The 10,737-nt window shown below is 48.3% G+C and overlaps 2 protein-coding genes across 3 annotated transcripts; one reads left to right on the top strand and one right to left on the bottom strand.

Moving 5' to 3' along the window:
* Positions 1 to 227: 227 nt before the first annotated feature.
* BDCG_00822 lies at positions 228 to 5,675 on the top strand. 2 transcript variants are annotated; one of them, XM_045416335.1, is made up of 4 exons: positions 228 to 943; positions 1,269 to 2,300; positions 2,371 to 2,481; positions 2,578 to 5,086. In XM_045416335.1, exons 2-4 carry the CDS (start codon positions 1,319 to 1,321, stop codon positions 4,551 to 4,553), a joined length of 3,069 nt encoding a protein of 1,022 aa, XP_045279310.1. In that variant the 5' UTR covers positions 228 to 943; positions 1,269 to 1,318; the 3' UTR covers positions 4,554 to 5,086. The 2 variants fall into 2 exon arrangements, with proteins under 2 accessions (XP_045279310.1, XP_045279309.1); XM_045416334.1 differs by having other exon boundaries at positions 621 to 943; positions 1,266 to 2,300; positions 2,578 to 5,675.
* On the bottom strand, positions 5,347 to 10,717 carry BDCG_00821 (uncharacterized protein). Its single transcript, XM_045416333.1, has 4 exons — positions 10,667 to 10,717; positions 9,343 to 10,538; positions 7,707 to 9,284; positions 5,347 to 7,639 (listed from the first exon to the last, which is right to left on the bottom strand). The coding sequence occupies exons 2-4, from the start codon at positions 10,182 to 10,184 to the stop codon at positions 6,577 to 6,579; spliced, it is 3,483 nt and encodes a 1,160-aa protein (XP_045272091.1). The 5' UTR covers positions 10,185 to 10,538; positions 10,667 to 10,717; the 3' UTR covers positions 5,347 to 6,576.
* Between the last annotated feature and the right edge of the window lie 20 nt (positions 10,718 to 10,737).

Here is a 10,737-nt window from a genome sequence, read left to right as displayed (position 1 = left end):
TTTCGCCCCTCTTGAATCTATGCCCTTTGCGGGGAATCAATATTTTTTGTAACAGCCTCCGTTTCACAATTCAAAATAGCGTGGAGGTTATTCTGACAAGAAGTACCTACGAGATAACCTCTGTGGCTTCATGGAGGGTTTGTTAGTGTTCATACGAAGGGTTTCAAGTGACCACCATGGAACCGCGTGAGCTTTTTGTGTTTCAACTCGTATAACTACCGCGACCACGACGCTCCTGTAGATAGCTCTTGGAGATAATCTTCCTATCTGCTGGCGTGCTCAATGCAATGTGTGCTGGGCAGAATGGAATAATTTCAAAGCCATTAATCAATCAGGCCCTCGCCCAGCCGCTACTAGAACTATACTATACCAAGCCAAGGGAGCCGCAACCGTCAACGTTTACCATCAAGATAACCACTGCAAACACGACGACAAATCGCAGATCGGCACACGACCCAACATACCAATAATACCACGTTACAGCTTTAAATTACAGCCAATGGTGGATGGCCACATGCAAGCCGAAGCCTCCCGGTACAGCGTGACCAGGCACGTCATATTGGAGGTGGGTATATTAATAACTTGGCTGTGGCAGAAACAAACGCTTAAGCTAAGACAACGCTCAAACCTCCTGCAATCGTCATCCTCATCTTTCATTCTCCTGAACAACTCCTAAACAGAGTCTCAATCCCGATTTTCCCTTTTTAAATTTCTACATGCCTTCCAACTATCAAGAAGAGGGAAATATATCTCATTTTGTGAAACCAATATTCCTGTTCTGGGACGTTTGGATCTGATTCGTTGCTCATTCTCTTGCACCTCGACCGTTTAAGCTCTCTCTACTATCCGACTCCTAGATACTTGTTCCTCTAGGAGGCCAATCCCTTGCTTAGCTTATACTTATGCTGATAAAGAAAGGAATCCAGCCAATAGACTAATAAAGGTAAGCAATGCGTACACAGCACCGTTTGCTAGGAAACAGAGATCCTCGTATCAGCTACCCTAAAGACAACGAGACAAGGAAATAAACTGAAAATGGCGTCGCGGGAAGAAGAACGGAATCAGCGGGAGAAAAACTTTTTTTTTAAAGGAATTAGGCAAATCAAATAAATACTAAAAGAGAAAAGCTTCAGTTTGGGGTAGAGAAAACATCGAGTTCCTCATTTGTTTTGTTTCCCCTATCGAGGAGATCCGGATTTGCTATGGTGCCTTGACTGTTCGCCCAAACACAGCAGAGAAACTAATTAAAACCTAATCACAATCAGCAGTTCCGTTCCTTTCCATTCCATTTGACTGTTCACAATTCCCAACCGAAGCGATGTCTACGAAGCCATTTCCTGTAGTTCCCCCCCGGCCGTCGCGGGCTCCCAATCCTCGATCACCTCCAAACCCCGAGATGCCAAAAGTGCCTGCTCGCCCGAACAATCGCCGCATTGACCGCTCTGCCTCTCCCAATTGCGATAGCTACGCCCCGTCACCATTAAACGAGTTGCCAGCTGGGTCGGGTACGAGACGCCGACACTCAAACGATGCCTCTAATACTCCCGCTCGCCCGCCTAGTGTTACCCTACCCTCGGTTGGCCAGGAAGGGATGGAGTATGAAGGTCTAGAATACCAGAATTCAAGCGCGGATAACAGGGAGAAAAGTCACGACCCTCCTATGGAAACACGGAATGTGAATCGCGACCTACATCTTCACGCTCCAAAGCCATCGTTACCAAGTTCCAGCGCTGAAGCGCAGGTGCGGGCCGTTACCCGAACAGATTCGCAACAGGCTGCCGCTGCAGGCATTGGGAATGTTGTATCCTCTCCTGACTACGGTGGTGCGGAGCGCTCGAGGCCCAGCCATATGGAAACCGACGGGTCTCGGCAGGGTTCTTCTACTTCTTCAACAAATCGTCGGACATCCATACAGTATGGAGAGGAAGGAGGCATTCCTGAAATTGGCCAGCGCGTGCCTATGGATCCTAATGCAGGCGACGTGCAAGCGCCGTCGCCATCTCAATTTGGTGAACTTGGCAATGAAGGTGGACAACAGCGGCATGGGCGCAACCATCAGCGTACTAAAAGTGGTCGGGAAGCTTCCCTTCCACCGGGTAGTTATGGGCTTCGCGGCCACGGAGTACAACCAAGCGACAGGTTTGAGAAGGCGTGGTTTGACAAGCACCCTGATGAACTGGCACGCGAGGAGCAGTCCCAGTATGGACCGGGCCTGGGCCATGAGCGACCGGAATGCGCCTTAAGCAGCGATGATTTAAATAAAATCGTGAGGAGATCTGCAAGTACAGGGGTTGGTTTGGGTGAGATCATGCTTAAATTACAAGAACTATACGCACTTTTTCTGCTGGGAATGATTCTAATTCTTTACAGCAACTCATGCGAACGTTGTAGGCACACCGCAAGAAGAGCTGGCATACGTTGCGACTGACGAACTTGCTTCTCGGCTTGCATCTGCAGCTCCTGAGTCTCGCTTGTCTAAAGGTGAGTATCTCCAGTCGCAGGGCCTAGTAGAAGCCCCCATAAAGGAATCTGTTGTTGCTGGCGCAGCAGATACTGAACATAGTGTTTCGGAAACAGACACTCATGAGAAGGAGGAGGTAATCCATATTGATGAGCCGCTTCATAGCCAACACCACCCCGATGGCTTTGCCCCCGCACCAGAGGATCACAAACCACATGGCGCCCAGCCATTGGAGGAGCCTGGTTGGGCTGATGAAAACCCAAATGAAGCACCCGTCCTCGCAGCGGATGAAATTGAACCACGTGCAGAGCATTTACAACCTGCGATCTCGCCCGCTTTCGAGCTCGGCTCTCCCGGTGTGAACGCCCACAGTCGATCAAATAGCCGTACAGAAAATCGCGCAAGTAGCCAGACCTCCAGTACTCAAGGTACTGTTCCAAACATGACGAGGCTTGGTTCACGCAGCGGGGAACGTGAGGAAATCCATACGGAACTCGAAGACGTTAAAGAGTACGAACCACTGTTCCCAGACGATGACGAAGAGACGAAAATAGTTACACCTGCAGAGCGATTTAAACGTCGTTCTGAGCAACATCGATTTCCTAGCAAGGATATTTGGGAAGATGCTCCGGACAGTTTACAACTGGAGGCTACAGTCACAACGCCCGATGTCCCAAGTAAGTCTAGCGATAACGAGAAGTCCCCGTTAGAGCCTTCAGAGGAGGAAGCTTTGCAGAACAAGCGAACAACGTCTTCAAAGCCCAGTTCCCCGTTAAAGGAGCTTCAGAGTCATCTTGAGGATGAAAAGCCGCCTAGGGCGGAATCCAGACAGCGGTTCCCGAGTAAAGATGTTTGGGAGGATGTTCCTGACAGTCAGCGGCTTGTAACTACTGTTCAGACGCCTCAGGAGGGAGAGAAGTCGACTTCTCCTGAAAGCCCAACGAAACCTGCACCCACCATTCCTGCGCGACCTTCAAAATCGATAAGCCCCGTAGAGGGAAAAGCCCCAAGCCCAGCTGAGTCTAGAAAACCGCCTACAATCCCTAGCCGTCCAAAACCTAAGCCCCCTGCACGACCAGCAAAACCGTCATCACACAATTCTGACGAGAGCATAACAACAACCGTATCTGCTGGCTCTCCTGATGCTCCGGCAGCACCGCCATTCGTAAAGACAAAACCTCCTATTCCCACTCGACCTGGTGGGTCCAAAATCGCTGCTCTGAAGGCCGGATTTCTTTCACAATTGGAGGGTCATCTGAAGTTGGGACCGCAAGGCCCTAAACCTCAAGAAAAGAAGCCCGAACCCGAAGAAACTGTTGAAAAGGTGCCTTTGAGCGATGCTAGAAAGGGTCGAGCGAGGGGTCCAGCGAGAAGAAAACCCGCTGTTCCAGTTGCAGTAACCCCTGCAGAACCCGTCAGAAAGCCAGCTCCAGCTCCCCCCAAGATCAAAGTCGTGAATGCATGGAATGTATGGCGGATCGGGGGAGATGGGGTTCTCGTTGTAGGCGACACCTCCCCCGCCAAGGCTAGATCTGCATCACCACCAGATTTACCTACTACCACAATTCCCAAGTCACAACCCAGCGCGCTTTCGGAACAGGCGGGTTCCCCCTCTTCTACTACTGCCACTACTGCCACTCCCACTGTACCCCAAGCTCCCGATACGAACACAGATACAGATGCGGGCTCTTCCCCCGAGACGACATCGAAACCCGCGCCGACGAAAGAATCCGATGAACCTGCTCCCGTTGCCCGCGACTCGACAGCGACGAGCTCGTCGTCACCATCACGAAATCCAGAACCCACCCCATCCGCGTCAAGCCACGATGATGGTGATGGTGATGGTGATGGTGATGGTGATGGTGACGGTGACGGTAATGGTTTAGAGGCAGAACCACCGCAACAAGAACCACTGGTCGAAGCTGAGGTAGAACCTGGCGATGAGACCCCCCTTGTGGCTGAGCCTGGTCAGGAAAAGTCCGGTTCGCCGGCACTAGATGATGCAGATGTTGTTGAGCAAACTTCCGCACCGACTGAACCGCTAGAGAAAAGTGCTTCGGGAACTTCAGACTCTGCTGGTACTAGTTCGTAGTAAAGGTAGGTGGGTTGGTTGGATTGGTGTGGATTGGGAGATGGGATGAGTGTTTTCATTTATGAACAGATCATTTTCCCTTTTCTCGTTATTTTCTCCACCCCCTTTTCTCCCCCAACTTGTCTTGTCTCCTCGCTTATTGACAGCTGACTCGAATGCACATAACACTTCTCTTCTAAAGCAAGGAAAAATAACTGGAAATAAATGTTGGGAAATCTCCTGATTCTCTAGAAACCATGTCATTTTGCACACAATTTACTTTTTGCTCAATAATTAATTGTATTCATTAACTTACGTTTTTTCTCTTACATCCAAACCATTTATTTATCTTTCTTGGCCCGCTTCTAGTTTCCAGTCTTCCTCTCTCCCTTACTTCCCTCCTGCTTCCCTTAACTTACAACACGTTAATATGTTAAAAATAGCCCACCACTTGGATAAAATAAAATATATTAAAATGGGGGCAAAACTTGGTTGGAAACAAGTTACCTTAGCCACCAATTTCTTTTTGAAGATAGTAAAATAAACTCCTTTCCTCCCACCATCACCATTTTACGCTGTCAGAAAGCCTATATATATATATCTCCGTTTGGATTTACGATAGGTAGTTAAGTCGAAGCAGTTGTATAGTGAACTTTAGGCATCCGTGTCCTCTGTCTCTCTTGTCTCTCTCTCGCCCCTTTTCCTTTTTCCCTCCATTCCCACCGTAACTCTTAAGCGATGCACAGCTCCGGTCCTTTCATAAGAAATGTGCTGTATGAAATCGTTTCATCGTGGTTGAATAGCTTTAAACTGGCCGTGTTTTGGATTTTGGGTTTTGATGTTTGGAAGGTTTAAGTTAGCTAGTAGTAAATAGTAAACTAGTTAACCTACTATATATTATAGTTAACTATCCTGGTAAAAACCGGACGAGATAGCTATTTCCATCCGGGTGAGAGTAGCCCGGAGAACTTATGTACATGTATGTACACACACATATGTACCGATGCAGATATATCTAATATATCTGAGTAAAATGAATAGAAACGAGACGAAAGAAAGAAAGGTCAGTTCCGCGATTGTTATTCTCAGCTGGGGAAGAGAGAGAGGGAGAGGGGAGAGGACAAATGTGGGAGGGTTATGTATGTATGTCCGTGACGTAGAAACCCACGGGAGGGAGGGAGGGAGGGGTAGGAAGAGATAAAAACAAAACTGATTTCAAAAAAGAGAACTAGATTTGAAGCGAGTCGCAATTGAATTCCAAAAAATGTGATGCAACGCATTTATTATGAAAATCGAACACACATACACACAACCCCCACACACAAACACACAAACACACGAACTAAACGCACGTACATGATGATCAGGAACGATAATTAATGGGTGGATGATAATGGAAACGAAACGAATCGTAATCGAAGCAATAAGAGCAAAAACAATTCTAATCAATGCATGCATACAAGCTCCAACAAACCACCCAACCAACCTGTTGAACCGCCATCCTTGGGAGAACGACCAAAAAAAGGAAAGAAGTTAATGATTTCAAAAGGGAAACGAAGCAAGCACACAAAAATTTAAAGACGCCACGCACGCCATGCCACGCCACGACCGTGCCTTGCCTTGCCTTACCTAGGAACAAAAGGAAATAAAACTGCAGGTGCAGAACAGAGGCACCCAAAAAAGAAATGCCTCCCCACCAAAAAGGAAAGGAAGAAAAGAACTAGGACGGAGGTTTCTTTTGATAAGAAAGAAATAGGTAAGGCGGCGAATTTAGGAAGAGTGAAGCGTCGCTTTCCCGCATATTCGTGATGAATCCACCGATATGCTATCACCAACCTGATATAAAATAAGCAGGTAACAGAGAAAAGAAAAGTGTATATATATATACCTATGTCCAGATCCTGGTACTGTACAATGGCGGCATACCCCTTCGTAGCAAGGGGGGTTAAGAGAGTGTCTATAGGAGAGACAACGAGAAAAAAAAAGGGGAGAGAGGGGGGGGGGGGGGGACAGAAGCCCATCGTTATATATGTATGAATAGATATCATTTCCGGAAACTCTCGACGCCCAGAATCGGTATCTCCACCTCATCGTCGGTCGGAACACCCTCATCGCGTCGTCGTGCGAAGAAATTATCACACTCGCAAACAACCAATGCCCACTCCGCCAGCGCGCGACCGGCATATTTACTCGCTACGAGCGGGTGATATTGGTATTGATATCCTCCGCCCGCGTCTGTGTGGGATTCGAAGGCGGTGAAAACGGTGAGGTTAGGTTTTGGAGCGGGAGAGGGTGTGAGCACGGGAGCCCCAGGGGGGGTGGCGAGGCCGATATTTGAAGTGTTGGCAAGGCTAGAAGCTGCAGTGGTTGTTGTGGTTGCGGTTGTTGTTTTTGAGATGGAGTTTATCTCGGCGCCTTCGCTGTCTGAGCCGTCGTCGGAGTCGGTTCCGGAGAGGGAGTTAGAGAGGGAGCCATCGGCTGAGTCGGTTTGTTTGGTGTCATTCGTTCGAAGTGACTGGAGGAAAAGTTGGGTAGGGAGCGGGAGGGCAGGTGGGAACAGGCGTCTGTCCTTGGATGGCCATCTGACACGATCGTTCCACTGCAGTGAGAACCTGAAGGTGTATTTTGGCTGATTCTTCGACGGAAATAGTCGGGATTCGTGTTTCAATGGCCCTTCCCTGGGGTTTGAGTCGCTCGTACTGTGTTCGCTTTCGTCATGGGTACTCTTCGTTGGCGTTACCTCCCCTGGTTTCAAGTTGGAGGAGCTCGTGAATATGGTTTTTAGTGACCTCCATCGCTTTTTACTAGACGATGAGGGAGACTCGGAACGGGAATGATTGGGCTCGATGTCTGGTAGCGATCCGTGGCTTTTGTACGCTGATGGCTGACTGGAAGAAGTTGATGGTGGGATAATGTTGTCCAAGCAGACAAATAAGGAGGAGGCGGGCTGGTAGTCATTCCTGATGATAAGGATTCGGCGCCCAGGTGCTGGACTACAAGGTGCAGTCGACAACAGCGGGGTCAATTCTCTCTCAGCCTTTGACTGGCGAAAAAGGAAGTAGCTCCAGATTCCAGAAAGCCTGTCCAATAGAAGATTGTATATACGCCTGGAGGGTGCAAGTTATATTAGTCACTGGCCCATTAATTTGGGAATTTTCAATTGTTGGTACTCACAAATCCAGCGCAGAGGGCTTTCCTTCACATCGAGCCAGCCGCCAGCATAACAGCCTGTGGAAATACGCGCGAACCATTGGGCTCCAATGATTGAAGTACCTATAGAAATAGGTTTCGTTCAAAAGTATTCCCACGCACAACGCTTCTCTGAGCTCATCCACCCGGTTTATCTCGTCCCAGGCAGCGTAAATGAAAGAGAAAACCCTCACTTCTGTGAGAGAGTTATTACTTTTCATCATTTGCTTGCAGACATCTAGCCAAAAGTTCCAGTCTAGTAAGTCCGGTTGCTGTGTTGATTCACAATAAGGCGGAATTACCGAAACGAGCTCCTCTACGAAGTCGAACAACACAAAGCATCCGTTATGATCGAAGAGAGAAATTTTCTTCGTCGCGACCTTCAGGATTGCGCAAAAATTTTCCACAAACATTTGCTTTATAGACAGGTCAAGGGACCGATCTGTGACGATGTCCTTTAGCAATAGAATGAGACGATTTTCGGACATGACCCGCAGCGAATTCGCCGTTCCCAAGGGTATGGCGGAAGCAGAAGCATCCGTACCATCGATGAAATCTTCGAATGTCGTTGATGTTGGTGCATGAATATTATCCACCACTGAAGCAGTTGACTGTTTGTTGACAGTATGTTCCAAAACAGTCATTATCTGCGCATGAACCGAAAGAAGTCCTGGAACAAAGACATATTTCGATCTTTCGCATCCAAGGGGTAAAATTCCCGCAACCAATATGTGGAAATGCTTGGCAAAAACGAAGAAAAGATCGGTATCTCTCCCTGACCAACGTGAAACCCATGGCCCTGACCAATTAACGTTGGTCGCACCTAAGGGAGGTTGCGTTTTCTGTCGAAGACAGCGGACAAGACTGGAATGAGACCTGAAACATAAAGATCGCAGAGCCACAGGGAAGTACGATGAGATGTAGTCAGAAGCTTCAAGGTTGGCTTTAGCGCTCCAGTCCACGTTGAATCCAATCAAAACCCTTCGGAGAGTATCGGGGGTGGTGTTCCACAGTCGCACGAGAATGTCCGCAACACCAGGGCAAAAGAAGAATGCATAAGCGCATGTCTTACCAGCAAACGTTACAAGACTAGCTGGGGTTTGCCTCATTGACAATTTATCAATACAATAGCCGATTTGTGATAGGAGATTTTGAGCGAAGATATTCCGGATGTTGTGGTGTATTGATTCGATGAGAAAATCCGTCCCGGTTGATTCAAGGGATGTGTTGGACCTGGAAATTGGGGCTGGAACGTGGGGTGCAGTAGGCGTAGAAGGTGACGGCGAATCATGCAAGGTTGGAATACGCCATTCCGGTCTTGTCATAATTCCAACAATGGCTTCCAGAAAAACAGGTCTATCCACTCCACTCAAAGATTGGCTATTTCTCCCATTGAGAATCTCGAGAAGTCCCGTCCACCATTTATTTAAGATATTTATCCGCCTATCAAGGTCTTCAGGCCGGAGAAACTGGGTGGATGGATGTTTGGCGTAGGATGAAAGAAATGGAAGTAGGGATGACCGAAGGACGTTGGCCTTGAGAGAACTATTTTTTGAACAAAATCTTTGGTCTTGTTAGCTGACATTATTTTTGGAGTTCGCGTTCGCCCATATTGACTTACTTTTGGTAGTCTGCATCGAGGCCTCTAAAGACAGACCAAAGCTCGTCCTTTTTCCGAGGCGGATCTACTTTGAGTTGGGGCAATTGCCCAGAACGCTTCTGGGTAACGGGCGGAATATCGTCATTCGATCCGGATGGAGAGGCTGAGAGTCGGTCTAATGAAACTCTCGCACGTAGTGAGGGAAAGGAAGGGCGTTTTTGAGAGTTAGAAGGATCCTCAAGTTTTGGTTTGGCTCCAGAGATGATCGATTTCCGACTACCTTTAACCAGAATGCTACTTCGTTGAGACTTTTCAGGAAGCTGTGCATATGGGCCCTGTGGTTTGGTGTGTGAATCTTTTTCTACAGTGCCATTTCCAATTGAATTGACAGAAGCTACACCATTGGACTTTGTAATCTTCGGCCTTATTTCCCTGGGGGCTGAAGGGGACGGAGACCTTGATGATATCCACGGCTTGCGAGCTAAGGTCGCAATTGTGCTTGACACTGAGCGTGATTTGGAGGCCCGTTCCATGGACAAGGTCTTGTCAGTGTCCCTCTGAGTTGACGATTTCGTTGGGCCTTGCACGTTTCCGTCAGAACTCGAATTGGCAAACTCCTTTACCTTTGATCTGTCATTTTTTAGGCGGATAGAGGCCTGGCGTAGAACTTTCTTTCCAGTCATAAAGCTATCTTGGTCCAGTCTAACTGGATTTTCCGACAACTGCGGTAGATTCGTTTCTGAAAACGTCCTCTTTACATCAGATTGGCTCACATTGGAACCCAGTGCAGGCAGATGGTTATAGCTGGCGGAACGAGGGAAAGGAGAAGCAGCGTCATGTTGAACCTCCGAGGCCGAAGGCATGCTCTCAAAGGAGAACAAGACCAGGTTGAACGGAGGAGGAGTATGTATTAAGATCAAGGAGGTTCCGGAAGATATGGAAGCCGGCGGAGCTCAGCGGGATCAGAGAGAGGCCAGCTCTCCGCCGAGAAGAGTCGTTTAAACCCGTAGAGTCAAAACCATTGGTGGGATTGAGACCAGTTTTATCACGGCGTACCGAGGTACCCGAGGAGTTTCCTCTTTGGGGAATCGATTCGAAACGCTCTCTCTGTAGGAGAAAAGAGTAACGACGGCGGTTTGAGCGGAATGGCGCAGGGATAGAAGAAGAAGAAGAAGAAGAAGAAGAAGAAGAAGAGAACAGCTTAGATAAATGGAAGTCTACATAGAAGAACGGTGTAGAAATAATTGGGAGCCAGTTAGCGGAAAGATGATACAAGAATAGTGGCTTTAGTTCACCTTTCAAGAGTGAAACCAAGGAAGGCGGAAGAGGGTGACGCCGAACTCACGGTCTCGAAGTTTACAGGGAAGATGTGGCCGTATGGGGGTGATCAACTCTCATGCGGGGGGGGGGGGGGGG

Source organism: Blastomyces dermatitidis (assembly GCF_000003525.1).
Source record: "Blastomyces dermatitidis ER-3 genomic scaffold supercont1.1, whole genome shotgun sequence".
Classification (NCBI taxonomy): domain Eukaryota; kingdom Fungi; phylum Ascomycota; class Eurotiomycetes; order Onygenales; family Ajellomycetaceae; genus Blastomyces; species Blastomyces dermatitidis.
The sequence above is the reverse complement of the archived record's forward strand: the minus strand, read 5'-3'. Positions and strand labels throughout refer to the sequence as shown.

What these genes read in the sequence shown, in the direction of transcription:
- BDCG_00822 (XM_045416334.1), top strand. Translation starts at nt 1,319, where the DNA reads ATGTCTACGAAGCCATTTCCTGTAGTTCCCCCCCGGCCGTCGCGGGCT. An exon ending in AAGTACAGGGGTTGGTTTGG is followed by an intron (nt 2,301 to 2,370) that starts GTGAGATCATGC and finishes AATTCTTTACAG; the next exon opens with CAACTCATGCGAACGTTGTA. An exon ending in TGAGTCTCGCTTGTCTAAAG is followed by an intron (nt 2,482 to 2,577) that starts GTGAGTATCTCC and finishes TTTCGGAAACAG; the next exon opens with ACACTCATGAGAAGGAGGAG.
- BDCG_00821 (XM_045416333.1), bottom strand. Translation starts at nt 10,184, where the DNA reads ATGCCTTCGGCCTCGGAGGTTCAACATGACGCTGCTTCTCCTTTCCCT. An exon ending in CTCGATGCAGACTACCAAAA is followed by an intron (nt 9,285 to 9,342) that starts GTAAGTCAATAT and finishes ACAAGACCAAAG; the next exon opens with ATTTTGTTCAAAAAATAGTT. An exon ending in AAGCCCTCTGCGCTGGATTT is followed by an intron (nt 7,640 to 7,706) that starts GTGAGTACCAAC and finishes TGCACCCTCCAG; the next exon opens with GCGTATATACAATCTTCTAT.